This window comes from Anser brachyrhynchus, assembly GCF_964034855.1.
Source record: "Anser brachyrhynchus genome assembly, chromosome: 2".
NCBI lineage: Eukaryota > Metazoa > Chordata > Aves > Anseriformes > Anatidae > Anser > Anser brachyrhynchus.
Genome location: NC_137695.1, coordinates 49,084,989 through 49,107,149, shown reverse-complemented (window position 1 = coordinate 49,107,149; position 22,161 = coordinate 49,084,989). Strand labels below are relative to the sequence as shown.

The 22,161-nt window shown below is 36.7% G+C and overlaps 1 protein-coding gene across 7 annotated transcripts in view; it reads left to right on the top strand.

Moving 5' to 3' along the window:
- Positions 1–22,161, top strand: part of ATP9B (ATPase phospholipid transporting 9B (putative)) — a 179,128-nt gene that overhangs the window by 46,837 nt on the left and 110,130 nt on the right. For all 7 annotated transcript variants that reach the window (XM_080581008.1, XM_080581010.1, XM_080581009.1 and 4 more), the window contains 2 exons: positions 3,062–3,120; positions 10,851–10,902. In XM_080581008.1, coding sequence (XP_080437134.1) covers positions 3,062–3,120; positions 10,851–10,902 — 111 coding nt within the window. The remainder of the gene's footprint in view (positions 1–3,061; positions 3,121–10,850; positions 10,903–22,161) is intronic.

Genomic DNA, 22,161 nt, shown 5'->3' with positions numbered 1-22,161 from the left:
TTATTGGTAATTACACAGATGGTGAAGAGTGCTTTGCTACTGAGCTGGTTTTAGTGAAAAAATAGTTTGCAAAACTAATTTATGTAGTGAGTAACGTTGTGGTTTTCTTCCCTAAATGCATCTTCACTAAGATGTAGTATTGCATTATTTTAATGTTCTCTGAAATGGTATCCAATGATTCTCATTTTTGCTGGTCTAAAGGAAAGTGTTATTTGCCAGCTTTTCAAAATCTTAAGCTATTTTTTTGAATTACTGCCACATTTTACCATTTAATTTTAGTGGAATGTGTCCTGTCACTCAGTTTCATTGTAGAGATAGCCATGGCTGCTTCCGTATGTGTGGGGATAATGAGGCTCTTCCAACAGAATATATTAGATAATATAGAAGATACTCTGTAGCATTAGTCACCTAGAAAGCAGTCTGATAAGGAAACTTTTCTATTCATGATGTGAAATTCCCAGGATTACTAGACTGAGTACAAGTAAAGATGATGTGTAGGTTCCTGTCGATATACTTGGCACTAGGAGTCTTTGCTTTTTGTCTGCCTTAGAGTGCCACAAATGAATATGCTACCTTGTCAGTAGAACTGTTAGTGTCTTTTGATCTTTACTGTACATGCTATTATAACATGACTGGAAGTTTCAGTTGTTCAAGTTGATAAAATTGCTGTTAGTTTCATTTGATTTAGTATTGCTGAATAGTTATGGTCATACGTGACTGTAGGTGGCACAGATCTGAGACTTAACACAGCTTAAATACTTGGATTTTTGTGGTTGTTATTATCATAACCAGTTAATTGAGTTGTTTATCACAGAATCATAGACTTTATCAAAGAGATAAACTGTTGAAAGTTGTTAGGAGAGAAATTGAGAACAGAATAGGAAATGCTATGTTTTTGGTAAATCTACCAGACTTAGAAAGCAAATTAAGATTACCATTTGTTTTAGTATATACTGTTTACTTCTAGTCAAAACTTGTGAGTTTATAAAGAGAATTCACAGGCTTGTACAGTTAAGCAGTCTAAATGTGTTGATTTCATATTAGACTGCTCTCCTAGTGGCTGATCTTTAGTACAAGTTACTTTAGATTCCTTTAAAAAAAAAAAAAAGGCAAAGACACTTACTTCATTCTCTACGAGACACTTAACTTCATTGTCATTGTAGTTATCTTGAAACTCCTGTAGAGAACTTATGCTTCTTGCTACACCTTTTTGTACTCAGGTCTTCTGCTCCTCTCTTCACTGTCACAAATGTGTTATAATGGGGTTGGAAGTCAAAATGAAGATATGGTTGGTTACGTATTAAAAAGAGTGGGAGGCAAAGGTGCGTTTGGCAACTAAAAAATTGAACTGGTGTAAAAGATTATCAATAATAAAGACTGGCTTTCAGAATTAACTATGCAGGCAGGCCAAAACAACAGTTCTGATCTCCACTGACATTGTTATATATTTCTGTATCTTCAAGTTGCTAGTATCCTGGAAACTTGATTAAGAACATTGATTAATAGTAATTTATTAAATATTAATTTCAATGCAATTTTTAAAATGTATTAAGTCAATTAAAGGAGTAAATTCATTGTTAAGTAGACTGAATTAAACATAAAAAAGTTATTTTTTGCATGAAATGTGACTTTAAAGTGCCGAAAATAATCATAAGGTAAATTTTACTGCCTTTGACTAAATGCACATATAAACGTAAGGAATTTTCTGAGATTGTGTTTAGCTGATCTCTTCATTGAGCGTTACAATGAAGAGGTCTCCTAGATTTGGACGCTACCTTAGTTTTTGTCATAGAACTTTGAGAAATGATAGAATGTGCATTAAAAATCTGCTATTCATAATACTTTCTATTAAATTCCAAATTGTTTGCCGTACCTGCTATGCTTTTGTGGGCCATCTTTTCTAATTTATTTGGTCTGGTTTTGATTTTGAGTCTTTTTTTTTTTTTTTTAAAGAACCTAACCATGTTTTGATATAACTTACCTGATACCTGCTGCTTGGAAATAATATACTGTTTCTGATGGAAAGAGAGAGATATTTCATATGGGTCTGTCTATGTTTTTGCTTGTCAGGCTGTGTAGATATGTGTATGTTTATATCGTGAGTTAACAGGTCTGAATTGACCATCTGTTATATCTTGGAAGAGGATGTTGGTATATCATGACTTGTACTTTGTCTACAGGGTTTGTTTGTTGGTTGTATTTTTGTTTTTGTTTTGTTTTTTTTTTTAACTCCAGGAAGCAACATTTTCTGGAGTTGTAGCAAGGACCTGGGACTACAACTCCTCAATTTTCATGAGATCTACATTAACTCTTCTTGGGCAGTAGCTTACCCTCTCTGTCTGAGTTCTTCAGTCAATCAAATAAGAATATTAAAACTTAACTGTCTTAAAAACATTAATATATCTACAGAACATAGAGAATTAAAATCAGTATTTGTGCTGTTTCTGAATATGAGTTGTTCACAACAGTTACCGAATGAAGAGCTCTAGAGAGTGGACACCCTCAATTTCAGCTTTTAATATTTTACTTTTCTAAAATGAAGTCTCCAGGCATTTCTTCTGACTTGAGAGGGACTTACCTCTTTTCCACTATGATTGCCAACAAGTTTCAGACAGTGCCACTTACATCAGTAACTTCTGGGGCTGAGCAACACTACCTTTTGGTAACTGGGCTGTGGATAACAACTCATATGTGTGAGATGCTCCAGGACTGAGCGTAGTAATTCTTGACTTGTCAGAGTTAGAAGGGCTGCCTAGTAGGATGTGAAAGAATCCTTTTACCAGTTTTATAGCTCTATTATTGATATTGTCGATCTGACTTCAGCATCTCTCTAATATTCTTGCAGTAGCTAACTGGTTACAAAACTATAGACTTTCTTAACAACAGAGTTATTTATTCAAACAGACCAAATCTATTAATGTGTTCTTCAAACATCAATTTTGTATAAATTGTAACATTTTCTCAAAATAATAATGTCTTTAAGTATAACTTGCATTTATATTTTTGTAACTTTTTATTAATGCCTGCTTAAGTTGATTATGTTTGTTTCTTTTTCTTCAAGGTAAAGTGCAAGTTAAGAGTTCAGACATACAAGTTGGAGACCTCATCATAGTGGAAAAGGTTGATACTTTTAAAATATATTTTAGAGACTAAAGATTATTAACATGGTAATTATCTTCTGAAGAAAAGTATATTGAGGTACTTATCTGTGAAGTACTAAGTAAGTAATATTTTAGTTCAAATCTTATTTGAGAAACTTGAAGGAAGTCTCTTTTTGGATATAATTCTAAGCTTAATTGAACGTAAACATTCATTTTATGAATTGTTATATGCTTGAATTTATCTATTGAAGGGAATACAATTACTGAATGACATTCTCTGGCTTGTGCTGTGCTAGATATTCTAAGCTGTCTGACTGCCAATACCTTCCTCCTACTGCTCAAATCCATGTTTTGTGATGTCTGAAGCCTTCTAGGTTAAATTTTTTGTATTAAAAATGGGGGGGCTTTCAAGTTAGTTTTATTGCAAATGGTGAAGGAGAGCTGTGAACTCTTTTTCCACTCTGTATTAGTATTATAATAAAGTCAGCGATGCTTACTTCAGTTGGTTTGTTTTAGTAAGTGATCTGGAAGAAACTCATCTGTAACGAGACCTAAATTCAAGCTATGTAATAAGGAACCTTATGGGTTAGATTTCTAGTTCATCCTCCCTATCATGCTTTGCTGTCAAAGGCTTTTCAGCATACTATGAAGCTGTTGTGACATCCAAATTAACATATTTTTCTTGTCAGACAACATTTTTATGGAATGTCATTCTGGAAAGGCAACAGACTTTCTTGGTGCTAAGTGATTCCTGTTTTGCTTTGCAAAAAACAGCTAAGCCCTTGATCCTAGAAAGTTACCTCAAGTTGAAGCTTATATCCTTGTATCCAGTCTTGTTTGAGATCTTTTATGGCAAGTTGCTGTTTGCAAGAAAAATAGCTAGTGGAACCTAGTCAGTGATTAGACTTTTCTAAATTTCTTCATGGGATTACAACTATTTAGTGGAATACTATTTAAAAAGGAAAAATCCTTCAACAGATATGCCCTCCTGATTCATGTTACGCTTCCTTGTTTGTTAATACCTCTTCTTTTTCTCAAAGAATTTGGAGAACTCATGAATTGTTAGTGGATAGAGATTGTTTTCTTTTTTTTTTAACAACATATGAGAAACCCCTCTTCTGTTTTTGGTATAACTTCTATTTCCTTCCTTTCTGTTTTTTTCCTGTAGTTTAAAGAAAAGTAACGCACCCAAGTGTCATTTGTCTTGCTGCTCTTAAAAATAGATTTATTCTTGTGTAGTTCATGCTATTTCTTGATTTTTTTTGGTCTGCTCTCTATATCTAATGTCTTGTAGGGACCCTCCAGGCAGCGTATGTTAGCATGGACAAGATTAACATTAATGTGCCTGGGCTGTATGTTTGTGTTTTATTACACCTTGCTATTTTAGAGTTCAGATGGAGTCATCTTGTAGCTGCTCACTTGCACCTCCTCCAGATCTTCTAGTAGACTGAGAATAAATATTTGCTTTGGCAAAGAAAGAAGCTTTTTAGGTAAAGAAGCTTTTTGGTAAAGAAGCTTTTTAGGGTCTTTATCTTTAAACCTGTAATTAACTATTATACTGTATAGGGAGGATTCTAGTGGCTGCATAAGTAATGTGCCTTCCCTGAAATTTACTGAGATCCATCCACTTGTTGAATCATGCTAGAATTTGGAAAACTGGGATTACTTTTTGGTTATCTGTCTTGTATGAGGTAGATCATTAGCATCTATTTGAGCATTATTTACAGGAGATTACAGACCATATGTTGTGAGTACCTGAAGTTTGTAATGAAAAAGTAATGTTAAAGATTTAAGGAAGTAATGGGTACAGTTCCTTTTGATGAAGATTTTTCTTGGGTATCTCAGTAAGATGCATATAGTTAGTTGTTTGAATGTTGCATTTCATCCACAAGCTCTCTCCTGCACCATCACAGCTTTTTATTTTTATTTATTTATTTATTTATTTATTTATTTTGCTTCTGGCCTAACTGTGGGTGTCTTCAGACTAATGAAATTAAATGTTTTCTGGTTCTGTTTAGAAGTGTATTTTGTTGGAGTAAGCACTTCTCAAATTCGGAGTATGACTCTTAAGCCAAAGAACCAGTCAGGAGTGAAATGTTCAATTGCTCAGTCTAATGGCAAAGGAACAAGTTAACATTGTATTTGACTGGAAGATGCATCAGCAGCATTTCTGCAGTGAAATTAATGACTCATTTGAGCTGAAGATCCATATGTTAACTAGTAACTGCATCACAAATACTAACAACTTAAATGAAAAGCTTTTCTGTACCTGAGCTTTGAATATCCTCTCATTTTTATAGGACTGATCAATTTCAAATCAGCTCTAAGTAACTGCAGTGTGGTTAGAACAGGTTAGCTTTGTGTAATATATCTTTAGTTTCAAATGAAAATTTTGTAAGGTGTTACTATTAGGTCAGGAAAAGGCCTGAAAAGATTGAAATAGTATCCGTTTTTAAAAGCTAAAAGACATTTGTATATGTTAGCTGGAAAACATTCCCCTCCCTCTTGCTTTAAACAGGCATGCTGCTTTCTAGTTGTTTAATCTCCTGGGCTTGTGTTAAAATAATTTATTTATTTATTTTCTATGGATGCAGAGGTGCACATGGTTTTCTTCAAGATAATTGAAGGGATGATTTGGTGAGTTAAGATATTGTTATAGTGCTACTGTAGCTTTTTGACTGTTTGGAACACTTTTTGAGGATGTGAAGAGGGCATAACACGATAATAATAACACATTTAATATTTAATAGTAACACGTAATAGTTTTTTAAAACATGTGAAACAGTAAAGCTTTATCTTAATACTTTGAGAGCTTCTCTTGGATAGCAGTAAAGGGACACAACTTTTTTTAATCTCAAGTGTGAAGTGAAATTAAACCAGCTTCTGTAAAGATTGTGACTATTAACATGTAGTGTTACAAAGCATGCAGATGCAAGAAAACAACTGTGAAGTGCCTCTTTGATTTCTAACACAGAAGCAAGCAGGAATATTTTAGTCCATGAAAAAAAGCATACATGATTTTTAACAGTATGTATGGAGAAGAAAGAACAATAAACCTAAAACTAGGGATCTGGAGCCTATGGGCAGTTGTAGGAGAATTGGAAGACTGTGAGGGAGCTGCAAAAGTTTGTTAATAAAGATTTCATGATAATAACATGGTAATAACACGATAAAATGAAGCCCAGCAACTGGAGAAGCACTTAGCTTATGCTGACTGTTGTCTTATCATAGCTAGATCTCTAGAAAAGAAGTCAGCAGCAATGACAAACTGTAAGAGAAATGGAAGTGCTCCTTCCCCAGAGCTCAGATTCAGCTCAGACTTATGAAAACATAGTATTCTAGTAATTTTTATGACTTGTATATCCAGATTTCACTGCGTATCAGTAAACATTTCTAGCTTCATCTGAATGGTAGTTGAGATTACATAGGTTTCTGAATGTTCAAAGTTATATGTGTTCTTGTTTTAACTTGTTTCACTTTGATAAATATGACATGAGAGGGTAAACGTGATTGACATTTTGTTGCTGTTTTCTGTGACAGTATATTACAGAACTTAATTTTCTCAATAATGAGGTGTTAAAGATTTTTGCTGCATGCTTGCCATCTGTTTTTGTATAGTCAGCCTTTTATAGTGACTAAATATCAGGTACTCTATCCTTGGAAGGGGATCTTTGCTTTACTGTGTCAGCAGTAGTAGTGACTTATTTTTTAACTAGAAATGATGTAGTACTTTTCTGCCTACTTCCAAAATATTGAAAACCTGATGGAAAAGGGTATGCCAGTGTTAAGTACTGTTTTTTTTCTCACAGAGAAGATAAAGACAATACAGTATCTAGCCTTCCCTGTGTGCAAGAATAAATTCAAATATTTTAATGCATAAAAGGTTTCACTGTCTTATAGGTAAGAAAAGCTAAGAAGAGAGAAGCCATTAAAAAGACATAAAATCAAGATATGTGTTTTCTATTAAAATTAAAAAATGGTCATGTGACTAATTGGATTCTGCCCAGTTTTGTCAGGTATAAAGACTTGATTCTTGAAAAACTCGCCTTGTACCTACTATTCAATGTACTGAATATGAGAGATTCTTCATTGCAGCTGGTAATGATTGTTAAAAAAAAATCATTCTGATTATTAGAACTTCTACTTAAATCTGTATTGGATTGTTAGACTATTATGCGAAATTTATTGTCAGACTTTTGCAAATTTTTAGGGATGTTGGTCAAGTTTTTTAGCTTGTTTACATGCTATTAGAAGTTTGTAGGCATGAAGCTAGTAACCTGAAACTTGTGTGATGGATTTGTCAGAGCTGGTAGGGAGGTTGCAAAAATGTATAGGTAATCTATATTAAGACATATAGATGCCTGTATGTCTGGTCTATTCTTACAGTCATTTAAGGAAATATTTAATTTTGAGTTTCCATTTCATTTGTCCCCTCCTTTTCTTTCTTTTTTTTTTTTTTTTAATTTTGCCTAATATGCACACAGGCTATATTATTAAGGTTGACGTTCGTCTTGCTTTTTTCCCCAAATCTGAATATGAAATATTAATCCTGATTGAATCTGGGCTCATAATGGATAATTAATTTCACTACCTTTGTATTTAATGTTGTAAGGCAAAATTTTAAAAATGCTATTCCAACGCTACAGTTGTGGGTTAGCAGCATCTTCAAATTGAGTACTGTTGATATACAGACAAGAACATATATTTTTAACTGTTTGTACTTTTAGAAATGAATGGGAATTGCTGCAACTGATTAAGTATCTATTTATAAAAATGTGTAATTTCAAGGTATGAGCAGAGACTTTTTGCTGTCCGTGTAGGGTTTTCAGATAAACTAGAAAATGCATCTATTTCCTAGAATTTCCAGACTCACTCGGTTTTCAAACTTCTTGTTTGTTTGAGATAGTAGGACTGGTCATTGCTTCTGTTTCCTGACTTGCCATCTGCATAGCTCATCTATACTGAACTATACTGAATCAACAGAGAAGACAGCTGTAGTTGTTTCCAATTCCACTTCTGAACCAGTGACCTTGAAAGCTGAACCTATATAATAAAATCTGCAGTTGACTGACATTTATTCAGATCACACTATTCTAAATGGCACTGTTGTGATTGCATGGTGCTCTCAGGAATGTTTCTTTGTAGTAATTGAAAACTTCACCTAGTGTTAGAACATGTATAATATCCAGGATGTTTTATGGTCAGAAATAATATTGTTATGAGTGGAACTTCTCAAGACCTAAGGCAAATGTTACTGTACTGCATTATGTATGGTAAAAAACATCAGCTGCTTCAGTGTTGTTTTCTGGTGTAAATATGTATTTATTCTCCATTTTGAGTGAGACATGAATTTTTTTCACTCTGAACTAGTTTTCTTGGTTAGTCAGACATAGTATTTTGAAGATCCGAAATGCTGTGTCATATAAAGCTGTGTTTAATTGATTAATTTTCTGAATTTTTGAGCTTGTTTACTGGGGGGGAGGGGGGGGGGTTGGAGAGATGGAGATTGCTATGGATTGCTTTACTTTAAAAAAAAAAAAGTTCTGACACTCAGTAATGAGGGGGACATGATGCCTTTGAAAAGAGTAAAAAGGTGGAACGTTAAAAATGAGAAACTACATTCCTGATTTCAAATCAAAGCATATTCAAATTGCTGACTTTCTTGTACTTCAGAGTAGTGTTGTCAGTCCTACATCTTTACCTTTAAGGACACTTGACTCAAAACCAAACAAACTAAAATACTCCTCTGTGTTTGTGTTGATTCCTCTAAGAGGTGTTTGAATGTATACTAATGCTGTTTTTCAGATTGTTGCCTAGATTCCTGTTGGGATAAGTATGTTATAGCTGCTACATGCTGTATGTACTTGTGTTGCATGTAAAGATCAGTTTTGAACCAATTACATTTTTCTGTGATTGAACTTTTGTGGGGTATTACATATATCTTCTGCTTTGATACAGTGAATCAATATATTGCTGTGACTAGGATTACTCTAAAATTTACAGACAGGATTCTGTGCACCGATTGATGACTTGAGGTGTTTCATTGTTTAATGTCTTGAAGTTTTCAGGCTAGTATGACTGCTTACCATCTGAAACCCACCTTCATTGCTTTTCTTCTCTATAAAATAACTAAATAGTTTTCTATACCTTGCAGTTTATGAAGAAAATAAAGCCACAATTGAATTACCGCTGTATTAGTTTTGCAATTTGATTACAATTATTCCCCATTTCACACTTCCGTTATAAAGTTTTGAAATGCGTATATACTGAACCTCTTAACTTTTTACATTGAGTAAATTCAGTCAGGTTTTTAAGACTGGAATCCATGAGGTTCATGTATGCCATCTGATTGATGGGTTTTGTCAGCTACATTTATTTTCATTTCCACTCTCACTTCAAACAGACAATTGAGCTCTTCAAAAGTAAAAGATGAGCCTTAGCTGTAAAATGGCTTTCAAGACAATATCAAACAAGTACACCTTGAACATGAAAACCTGAAATTTATTCTCCAATGGAACTGCTTTTTGTTTGAAAAATATTGTTCTAAGCGAACCTTAGTGAATTATACCCTCTTAACAAGTAATCTGAAATGAATTTTAAGAAATACATTTTAGCATTAAACGAATAGTCAATGCTAATAATACACTGAGATTTCTTAATTAGTTAAATGCAGTCTGTAAGTGAAAAGTAAATGAATCTTTGTGTTTAGCTTCCGGATTGAGCAGGATGACATGTGGCACACCAGGTATAAGCTGTGATAGAAGAAACTGCATTTCATTACTATCCATCTTTTCTCATTGCCATTTCCAGTGTTCACTCCAGTTCCTGTCAGCTTAGCCTGTCACTTTTCTTTTCTAATCCTGTATATCTTTCAAGTTTTGACATGTTGGTTATTTTTACTCCCCTGGTTTTCCATTCTTAAGCACCGTAGTGGCAATGTGTAACTGGTGCTGGTATATGCTTTGTTCACAAGTGATGGGAGAGCTACGTTTTCAGATAGCAGCATGTGCGGGGGATGGCAGTATTGTTCAATCTTGTTTAATTTGCAAAAGCATAGATTGGACTTCTTATAATCAGCAAAAAGTTGGAAACATGATTAGATACAGTGAATTACATACTTGAAAGGGAAATAGCAGAACAAGCCTGCAGCTGTACCTGACCTGGCATGCCGTAGGTACTGAGAAAGAAATTCTATTTTTCTCTTTGTAATGGAGAGGTTTATAAATATGTAAAATTGGAAAATGTTGTTCCATGCCTTGCTGTTTCCTTTGTGTACATTTGAGTGCGTTGAGAGGGAGAGGAGAGCATGAAAGTGAATATTTGGTATATACAATGAGTACAACTTAAATGATGAGATGAATGTTTTAAATTTCACTGTTGTTTTCTTTATCTCTGCTGAATGTCAGTATTTTACTCAGTAAAACACTATTTTTAATATTTCTGTTAAATATTTATATGGTCAAACTACTCTTTTCAGTCATGAAAATGTAAGACTTGGAGGTCTGCAGGTATTTATGATTCATTTACAAAGAACATCTGAAAGGATTAGCTGTTGTTTGCTTATTGTATAATTTTTTGAAAATATTGATTTCTGAATTGCAAACGCTGAATGCAAATTGCTTTGATAAATCCTATTTTAATTGAGTTTCAATCCAAGAGTGACCTTTTGGTGACAGATCTTACTGGACATTTGATTAGAATTCACTTTTTTCCTACTTACGAAAAAATATACCTTTTTTTCCCTCTCAGAATCAACGAATCCCATCTGACATGGTGTTTCTCAGAACATCGGAAAAAACTGGTATGTTTTGATAATTCAAATTGGTTTCGTGATAACTTCGTTGTTGCAGTGATATTTTAGATTGTGCATTGTGGTCAAATAAATTGATGGCAGGAGATCTATCTTCATCAGGTTAATGGGAGGGTGTCCATATCTGAGAAAAAGAGTAAATTTGGATTCTAAAATGGGAAATCTTACTGTGAACATGAGACCTATATAGATATGTTCTTCTAAATAGATGATTTTTATGAATTGATACAACAAAACTTAAAGGTAATATTAAGACTACTCTAGTATATTTAGGAGACTGTTTAATATGACTTCACAGTATTTTTAAAGTATTCGTCTAATCATTATCTTGCAAAATATTAGATGTTACTTGATTATATTCAAGTTATTAAATTGAAAAGAACTGAAATCTTGTCCTATTAATGTAACTAAGATGATTTAAAAAAAAAAAAAAAAAAAACTATTAAAATGACCTAAAACATTTTTTAGGATAACTAAATAATTTACTTTAGAAATAATACTGTCTCTTTGGGCTGTCCCATCCTGGCCCCCATCCCTACACCCCTTGAACACTTTCTCTGAGTGACAGGAAGGAAAGTGCTTCTCATAATTCTATTTCTCCTCACATGCTGGTAGGGGAGTACTCAATATTTGGGAAACAAATATCTCCTTTACAGGAAACCTATAAAATAAAGCTGCTTTGATAAAAGTTTGGAAATGACAATTGAACAGCCCCATATAAGTCAAATGAGTTTCCCTGGTTTGTATTACTACTACTTTTCAGATCATGAAGAGCTGTCTAATGTTTTTCCACAGCACTAAATTTCACAAAGTTAATAGCTGTGATATTCACAAACCCTATATTAGGCGTACTTTGGTATTTTACTATGGCATTGGAGTTCTGTCAGATATGTTTCAGACAAAAAGTTAGATTTGCAGAGGTCATTTGCAAGAGGAAACAAATAGAGAAAACAAATACTTGAGTAGCCTACAGAACACTATTGGAGCTACGTATTTGCTAAAAGAAGAAGAAATTACTATATTGTTAGTGTCTTAGTAACAACTTTGAAATGCTGGTTAGGTGCACTAGATAACCTGTAACTGGTCTGGACTGACAGTTTCCTAGTAGTCTGTATATAGTCTCAATCTTGTTTAACTTCTTTCTGGTTCAGGGTATGTTGGCTTTTCTTTTTATTCTGTCCCACAGTACCATAATTTAATAAAATATGTAATGCTTCTGACAACTCAAAACTCTTGGATCCAGCATGATTATAAAAGGGTTGATGATGTTGCCTTTTGGGCTGCTTGCAGTGTTATCCCTTAGTTCTTATCCAAAAACTGTTTCAGCTGAAATTACACTTGCTAGAAAAGTTGTAAGAAAAGTTATACCTCTATAGAAGAATTACTTTGAACTAGATAACTTGCTTGCAATGCATAAGTGGTAGAAGGTGTGTTATTTGACATTTTTCCTACTGTGTACTAGACATACTGTATTAGTTAGATATCTAGGCATTTGGAAACAATTGTCATCCTGTCCAGAAGGGGTACGTAGCAGTGGTAATATCTTCAAATGAAATATGCAGAGAATTCAATATACAATATTCTGTAGTGTTTGCTGTTGTAGGAACATCAAAAACTGTTCATCTGCAGAGAGCTATCTTGCTGTCCTTAATTAGGATCCTTGCAGTGGTTTTTATTAGAAGTGTTGTTACTGTTGGAATAAATGAACAAGAACAAAACAAAACAGCTGCCTAGCTTGCAGTGGTGGAAGTTCTTCAATTTCATATTTTGCATCTCTACAGTGTAGCATTTTTACCTCCCTGTTAATTCTTAAGTTCCTGGATTCCAGTATGGGAGGTTTTAAGACATTGTGTTGTGTGCTTTCCCATTAGTACTAATAGTTGAAGGATGAGGCATAGGTATGGTTGTCATTGGTCAATGTGGACCAGAAATGCATCTGCATGGGATGGCTTTGTAACTTTATTGAAATATATATGAAGAGTAAATCAAGGATCACAGTTAATGTAAGTAGAACTATCTCTTTGGCAAGGTACAGATGGGGAAAAAGGGAATGTGAATCCCTGTGTCAGAAACGTGGGGAGAAAAAACATTTTTTGAAGGTAAGATAGTTCAAGTCTATGTCAGTATTCAGTGTTTAGGTCTACGTCAGTCAACTTTCTTAGAATGTCTTAATTACGATTTTCCAGTAATTTGCAATCTAGAAAATAAAACTTTTAAAAAGTATTTTACTATTTTAAAAGTTCATTATGTAAGATTGGCAAGTCTCTAAATAAAAATAAAAATTAAAAAAAAATGGTTGTGAACACTTTGAAGGAGTTGTGTGCCTACTAGGTAAAAGTTCTTTATACTGTAAAATGAACAAAGAGCAAATTCAGTGAAATCTGCCCAGAATTCTGATATAAATTATTTCATGTGCACTTCTACTATACATGGAATGTGGTTTTTAGCATTGAAAATTCACTTTGTGTAAACATGCAACAGGCTGACTAGTTATATTCATGTTGTACTCTTAAAAAGAAAAAAAAAACACTGAACTTCAAACATATGGCAATAATTGTTTTTTGACTAAAGAGCGAACACTTACATCTGTAATTGCTTTTTCTTCGATGTTGTGGTTTTGACTGATTTATGGTTTAATTTATAGACAACACTTTAAATACTTTGTAAAGCACATTAGTTTTTGCATTGTTTTATGTTCTATATGTAATTTTATTTTATCTTCTGTGCAATAAAACAGTTTAACTATAATTTGTTACCATAAATCTATAAAGAGTAAAGCAAAGAGTTTGAACTAATTTTAAAATCCACCTCACTTCCATGTTTTCCCATTTCAGTATTTACACCACATATTAATGTTGTCTGCAGCACTTCAATATCTTGTTTCTTCAGTCAAAAAAGAAGCAATTTGAATTATAATTTGGTAGTTTATGAAGTTCAGCCTAAAACAGTTACGGCTTCTTTTCACCCACGTGTGGTGCCATGGAAGAAATGACGCAGTGCTATGTGCTTTTTTTCCTCCCATCCTCTCCTTCCCAAAAATGCACTTTTAGGAATACAGATTTTTTAGGATTCTTTCTGCTCTACTCTCTTCTACTCTTTGATTAGCTTCGGCTCTGTAAGGAGATCAAGCCTATTGGATTATTTTGATAAAACTGAATTCTAATTAGATGTCTTTTTGTAACTTTATCAGATACATTTATCACATTCTGTCAGCCAGAATATCTCCATATAGTATTTCTGATGTAATGACAATGCAAATTATGTATGTGTGTCTAATTTGCAAGATTCCTATGAATTTTATCACTCTTAGAAAAGTTAGTCTAAAGATAAATGTAGGTGATCTGCTGCTATTTGTTTTTGACTTTCTGATCAGTTGGTATTTCTGTGTGAAAGGAGACAGCTAGATGGCTGAGTTTAGAGCTACGATTACTCTGGGTAATCTTGGGTTATTCATTATTATTAATTAATAATTATTAATAATTAATAAGTAATATTATTTACCTTTGGGTGTTGGAGGGCAATCCTCTGTCTTGAATGTTTTGCTGCTGTCAGACTCCCCATATTACAAACTCTACAAGGTCTTCATTAGCTTCAAAAAAAAACGGGGGGAAAAAAAAAGGAGAGTAAAACCTTGGAATATCTTTATTTTATATGTATTTGAAAGGGGGTGTGGGGTGGAAGGTTTAGGCAGAATCTCGTGATTTCCACTCATACACAGCAGAGATGATAAGTAATTTGGGAGATTTGTCCTGTTTATCAGCTCTTCTCAAGATTAAAGGTAAATGTTCATGCAGAGCTTGCTACAAAAAGGTGGTTTAAAGGTTATTTTCATTGGATGTACAAGTAGGCATAATGCCAAAAACAACTGACTACCTTAGCAGAAAGCTGTTAAGCAAATGTAGCCAAGATCAGTGTTATGTCAACAGAGCTGCCTTAACTAAAATTAAGCTAAGCCCTAGTGGCCTCTAATGCAGAATTTTCATATTCTTTTTTTTTAATAGCTTGGTATGCTCTTTACATTATATTTGCATATATGCAGTTTCAATTACAAAAGCTAGATGGGGCATTCCAGACATCGTTGTATAACTTTCTGATTGTCCACAGGAACTGCTGACTGAAGCAGGTGTTGATGACTTCAGCATTATGGGAATAATATGTTTCTAAATAAAGACAATTTTCAAAGATAAATTCTTTTCTGAGCTCAAATACCTGTTCTCAAACTTGGTTATGCCTTCTGTAGGTACATACGTGCCTTGGTTCAGTGACCAGATTCAGATACAGGTCAGGTATTATTATACTAACACACAGAGGTGTTCTAACATGAGCTGGACCTGGTTATTCTTGAAAACCTGGTGCATATGTTTATAAGACCTGGTATCTGCCCTGTTAGTGCTCTCCTAGCTTTCAGTTATGAAATTACAAGAGTTGGTTGGTTTCAACCATTACTTAGTTGAAATTGGGCACAAATTAAAGGTTCCTGGGAGGAAGGTGACCTGGCAATACAATAGGATTGTACATGGGAATGGTTATTTTCTAAAGATATTGCAACTGGAAGAAACAGTAGATGACCACCTCTTGGTATGTGACATGCTTCATAGACTCTAGTACTAGGAAGAATTGTGTCTTCTGTACTACTGCTAACTAGTTGGCCTGTGACAACCAGACTTATCATAACATTGTTATTGTACTGTTTTTCATTAGTAGCTTTTCAGGAGGGTAAGAATTGATTAATTTTAGTTTAGCCCTTTTCTTTTTCCCAAGGTCCTTCTTGTTGCATGGATAATGCTTTGTGATACTATGAAAAGAAGAGCTGGGTTTTCTCTTCAGCCTTTCCTGGTAGAAACTGAATTTCTATAGGATAAAATAGAATTTTTTTTACTGGTCTACTTCAACTTTCCTGACTATGGTATTTGAACCCTGTAAATCTGTCTTTTTGCACAGTTAGCATTTTTGCCAGACACTTGATTCTATATAGAGCAAAAGCCAATCCTTCTGCAAAAAACAGTTTTCCCAAATGTCGAAGTACTGAGATAGTCATTGAGGTATTCCTCCTCCAACAAAATTGGAGTTGGAAAAAATGTAAAGGCAGAAGTCTACTAAAATATGGTCTACAGATGAATTTTAATGCATCAACTTCTATACACTCAGCAACTATGACATTGGCAAAAAATGTTTTTGTGTTTGGTTTTTATTCGTTTGTGCTGCTAGAGGAAATACTCTGGAGAGGAACTCCCACTGGCTGCTCAGTTTCACTGGTCACAGATAGCACTACAGTAACTGTAGGATTTTTGTATTTCAAGGTTCATCTGTTCACCCACTGAACATAATTGGTTGCTCTTTGTTGGTCTCATCTCTCTCAGGAACCTCATTACTTGCTTTTGCACTGCAAATAGGTTCAACATAACACTGAATTCATCACATAAATTTCACTATTCAGTATGTCAGGGACCTGACAGGCTTAAGAAGTGGGCCCACATGAAACTCATGGAGTTCAACAAGGCCAAGTGTAAGGTGCTGCACCACCTGGGTTGGGGCAATTCCAAACATCAGTAAAGAATGAGAGATGAATGGATTGAGAGCAGCCCTGCGGAGAAGAGAGGGCTCCAGGAAGACCTTATTGCAGCCTTTTGATACTTAAAAGGGGCTTATAAGAAAGATGGAGAGAGACTTTTTACAATGGCCTGTAGTGATAGGACAGGGTAATGGTTTTAAACTGAAGAGGGTAGAAGTAATTTAGATAAAAGGAAGGAATTCTTCACTATGAGGGTGGTGAGACACCGGAATAGGTTACCCAGAGAACTTGTGGATGCCCCATCCCTGGAATAGTTCAAGGCCAGGCTGGATGGGGCTTTGGACAATCTGATCTAGTGGAAGGTGTCCCTCCAAATGGTAGAGTGTCTGGACTAGATTAATTTTAAAGGTCTCCTCAAACCCAAACCACTCAGTGATGAGTAAAACTCAACGAGCAATGACCAAATGGCACAAGTAGCTATTTGGTAGCTGAAGGCCAAGGATTCTAGACTTTATACAGTCTAATCTGTTCTTTTCATGCATTTTCTTGCTGAAATGTAACTTTAAAATAACTTAAGTTTCTAAGCATATGATCATGCCCGAATAGTCATCAGAAGATTGTTTTGTATGTTTCTAAGTCCAATATGTAGGCCTGGACATTCCAAAATAATGCATGTCTACTACTATAGCTGTGCAATGGAAGCAATAGGGAAATAGGAAATAATTTACAAATTCTTGCAAACAAATCCCTTTGATTGTGAAGAAACTTCCTGGAAAGATAATGTCAGTTACATGATTGTAGTACCTTGTATTTTTCTGAGCAGCATTACACTGGTTTTGTCTTACCTATGTGAGTATTTTAGGAGGTATATTCCTCATATCAGAGATTAGTTTCTTGGATTTCACTTACAAAACTCCTTAAAACTGCTATATTTACTCATGTGTTAATTATCAGTCACAAACACGTTCATATTTTTCAAAATTGTGACAAAACTTTGGACAGCTATAAGCTCTTCAGAAGGAATGGGCAACAAAGGAGGGGCAGTGGCATGGCTTTCTATATTAGAGTGTGTTTCAATGCTGTAGAGCTCAGGGCTCAGGATGATAAGGTTGGGTCCTTATGGGTAAGGATCAGGGGAAGGCCAACAAGGTGAACATCCTGGTGGGGTCAGTAGTTGGATGGAAACCAGGATGAAGAGATGGACAAGGCATTCTACAAGTAGCTGGCAGAAGTCGCACAATCGCCAGCACTTGTTCTTATGGGGTGCTTCAACTTCCCTGATACATGCTGGAAATATAGTACTGCCCAGAGGAAGCAGTCTAGGAGGTTCCTGGAGTGTGTGGAATATAACCTCCTGACTCAGCTGGTTAGTGAGCCTACTTGAGGGGTGCCCCGCTAGACTTGATGTTCACAAACAGATAAGGACTACGTAGGTCTGTAGTGAGCACTGCTAAGCTTTGCAAATGGAAAAGTGCAATCTCACAAGTAGGACATCCTGTAAAACAATTCTGTTGACTCTGTCTTTACCCCCTGTATGTGCCATAATAGCTCTCATCCCAGCAATTAAGCTTCTCAAACGTGATGACCTCAGATAACCCTCTAAGTGGTGACTGCACCATGGGAAAGAGCGTCACTGTTTCCTGTATCTCTCTCAGGGGGTTCAACTGCAAAGATGTAGAGCAATTGTAGTGAAGAGGATCCTCATCTTTCTCCTTAGACAGTAGTGGCATTGGTCCTGAAGGCTAACTGATTGCTGTCCTTGGCAGTACACTGACAACTACATCCTTGGTGACGTACGAGGGCAGTGGCTAACATTGGCTTCAAAATTCCAGAAGTTCCCAGACACCTTTTTATAAGTTGATGCTGCTATGGCCCTGTGAAATGAATGTTGTAGCTCATTATCTAGCTCCTGAAAGGCCTTTAATGTACAGAAAAAATGCCACATGTTACAAAGATATAGGTGACGTATATAAGCTTGATTGTGGTGTTTTTTCTGTTACTACCACCATTTGCTCAACATCAAGATTTGGAGGACAAACTCAGTGGGTGTTTTGGCGTTGACCTAAGTAGGGAAAAGATCTCACCCAGAGAATTTCATCCTCTTTTGGCTAAAGATTCTGTCTATGAGCATCTGTGGCTACTATTAAGACTGCTTTTCTGCTCTTCATGTTGTCTGTGGCTTTTGCAGAGTGAGTTCATGTGCTCTCTTTCCTATATTTGGACAATGTTTTCTTTGCTTGTACTTTGCTCAAGAAAAAGGATGGTTAATTTTCTACCAGGGCAAAGGTCAAGATCGTCTTTATTCTCCAGTATTCCCAGAAGATTGATGCTTTTGTAAGGTTCCCAATCCTGCATATTCAAAGCATTTTTCTGGTCTCAGTGTACTCTTTTCAGCAAGTTTCCTGAAGAATGTATTCTGCCAAGTAAGCAAGTTGCCCGTAGCGTAACTTTTCCTCTGTAGATATTGCACTGCTTTGTCTGAAACTTCTGACTTTCAGTTACTTCTTTTTTTAAAAAGCTTTTTAAATAATCAAGAAAGTTTAAAGCAATGATTTTGTATTCCACTTGCAAAAAGCAATACAAAATATTTGCTGGTGAGGAAGAGAAATGTGCTAAGTGTGCAAGGTGACCCTGTTTGGCAGGGCAGTTAGACCAGGCCATCTCCAGAGGTCCTTTCCAACCTCAACTATTCTGTGTTTCTGACTGGTGGGAGATGTGGTAGTTGGGAGCTGTCTTGGGCAGAGTGACCACTCAGTGGTAGAGTTCTCTATTCCGAAGCAGAAGTATTCTGAACTATTCTATTTTCCTCCTGAAGTCAGGAGGGGGGGTCAGTAAAACTGCTACCTTGGACTTCCAGAGGGTAGGCTTTGAACTGTTCAGGACACTGGTAGGGAGGGTCCCTTGGGAGTCAGTCCTGAAGGGCAGAGGGGTCCAAGAAGGCTGGACTCTCCTCAAGAAGGAAGTCTTCAAGGTGCAGGAGCAGGCTGTTCCCGTGTGCCATAAGATGAGCCAGCAGGGAAGAAGACCGGCATGGCTGAACATGAAACTTCTGCTGAGACTTTGGGAGAAAAAGAGTTTACCTCCTGTGGAAGAAGGGACAGGGAACTTGAGGAGAGTACAAAGAAGTTGCCAATATATGCAGGGAGAAAATCAGAAAGGCTAAAGCCCAGCATAAGCTCAACTTGGCCACTGTGGTAAAAAACAACAACAAAAAAGTTTTTACAAATATGTTAATAGTAAGAGGAGGGCTAAGGACAATCTTCATCCTTTACTGGATGCAACAGGGAACACAACTACTGAGGATAAGGAAGAGGCTTAGGTTATCAATGCCTTCTTTACACTTCTCTTTAATAGTCAGACCAGTTACCCTTGGGGTACTCAGCCTCCTGATGTGGAAGTCTGGGACAGGGAGCAGAATAAACCCCCCACAATTCAGGTGAAAATAGTTAAGAGACCTGCTGCTCCACGTGGACTGTTCCAAGTCAATGGGGCCAGATAGGATCCACTTGGGGGTGCTGGTGGATGTGATTGCTGGGCTGCTTTCCATCATCTATCAGCAGTCATGGTCAATCATAGAGGTCCCAGATGACTGGAGACTTGCTAATGTGATGTCCATTTATAAGAAGGGTCATAAGGAGGGCCTGGGGAACTACAGGCCTGTCAGCCTGACCTCAGTGCCAGGAAAGGTGATGGAACAGGTCATGGAACAGGACAACTAGGGGATCAGACGTAGCCAACATGGGTTCATGAAAGGCAAGTCCTGCCTGACCAACCTCATCTCCTTCTATGACTGACTGAGTGACCTGCCTGGTGGATGAGGGAAAGGCTGTTGACGTAGACTGCCTAGATTTTAGAATCATAGAATCATAGAATATCCTGAGTTGGAAGGGACCCTTAAGGATCATCAAGTCCAACTCTTGATACCGCACAGGTCTACCCAAAAGTTCAGACCATGTGACTAAGTGCACAGTCCAATCTCTTCTTAAATTCAGACAGGCTCGGTGCAGTGACCACTTCCCTGGGGAGCCTGTTCCAGTGTGCAACCACCCTCTCTGTGAAGAATCCCCTCCTGATGTCGAGCCTAAATTTCCCCTGCCTCAGCTTAACCCCGTTCCCGCGGGTCCTGTCACTGGTGTTAATGGAGAAAAGGTCTCCTGCCTCTCGACACCCCCTTACGAGGAAAAGCCTTTCAGGAAAGCCTTTGACACTGTCTCCCACAATATTCTCCTAGAGAAGCTGGCAGCCCATGGTTTGGGCAGGTACACTCTTTGCTGTGTTAAAAACTGGCTGGATGGCTAGGGCCCAGAGAGTGGCAGTGAATAAAGTGAAACCCAGCTGGTGACCAGTCATGAGTGGTGTTCCCTAGGGATTGATGTTGGTGCCCATCCTCTTTAGTATCTTTACTGATGATTTGGATGAGGGAATTGAGTGCATCCTCAGTGAGTTTGCAGACGACACCAAGTTGGGGGGAAGCGTTGATCTGCTGGAGGGTAGGAAGGTCCTGCAGAGGGATCTGGACGGGTTGGATCGATGGGTGGGGGCCAATGGCTAAGTGCCGGGTCCTGCACTTTGGCCACAACAACCCCATGCAATGCTAAAGGCTTGGGGCATAGTGGCTCAAAAGCTGCGCAGAGGAAAGGGAGCTGGGGGTGTTGGTAGATGCTCGCCTGAACATGAGCTGGCAGTGTGCCCACGTGGCCAAGAAGGCCAACGGCATCCTGGCTTGTATCAGGAATACTGCAGCCAGCAGGACCAGGGAGGTGATCATCCCCCTGTACTCTGCTCTGGTGAGGATGCACCTTGAGTACTGTGTTCAACTTTGGGCCCCTCTCTACAAGAAGGCTCTGGAGCATGTCCAGAGAAGGGCTACAAAGCCAGTGAAGGGCCTGGAACACAAGTCCTGTGAGGAGCAGCTGCGGGAACTGGGGTTGTTTAGTCTGGAGAAGAAGAGGCTCAGGGGAGACCTTATTGCTCCCTACAACTACCTGAAAGGAGGTTGTGACGAGGTGGGAGTTGGCCTTTTCTCCAAAGTAACTAGTGATAGGACTAGAGGGAATGGCCTCAAGTTGCGCCAGGGGAGGTTCAGATTGGTTATCAGGAAAAATTTCTTCTCGGAAAGAGTGGTTAGGCATTGGAACGGGTTGTCCAGGGAAGTGGTGGAGTCACCATCCCTGGGGGTGTTTAAGAAAAGGGTAGATGTGGTACTTAGGGACGTGATCTAGTGGGTGATATTGGTGGTAGGGGAACAATTGGACTAGATGATTTTGGAGGTCTTTTCCAACCTTAATGATTTTATGATTCTATGAAAAAGACAATATAAGTGGTATTGAAATTTCTAGTTAAGTCGTTTTAGGACTTTTTTTTTTACTTGTAACTATTTTATCAATAATGGCATGAGTAAAATGGAAATAAAGAACAGGAAAATCATTTTTATTTTGATGCTTCCGTAGCTCTTCGTTTTTGCAAATGTAGTTGCCTCAAACTTAGGTCATTTTCAATCTCCTTATAAAACCACCTACTGCAGAATAATAAGGCTTAAAAGTGTTGCATTTTTCACACATTCTGGCATTTTCTATTACGTTTAGAAAACATATGCTATAAAACTTACCTGCCTGTGAATTACAATGCTTTGAAAAATGTACTGGTATAAAGAATGATAAATGATTGGAGTTAAATTTTGCACATACAGCCAGATAAAAGTTTATCTTCAGGGCATGAGTATCTGCCAACTTCCTGTC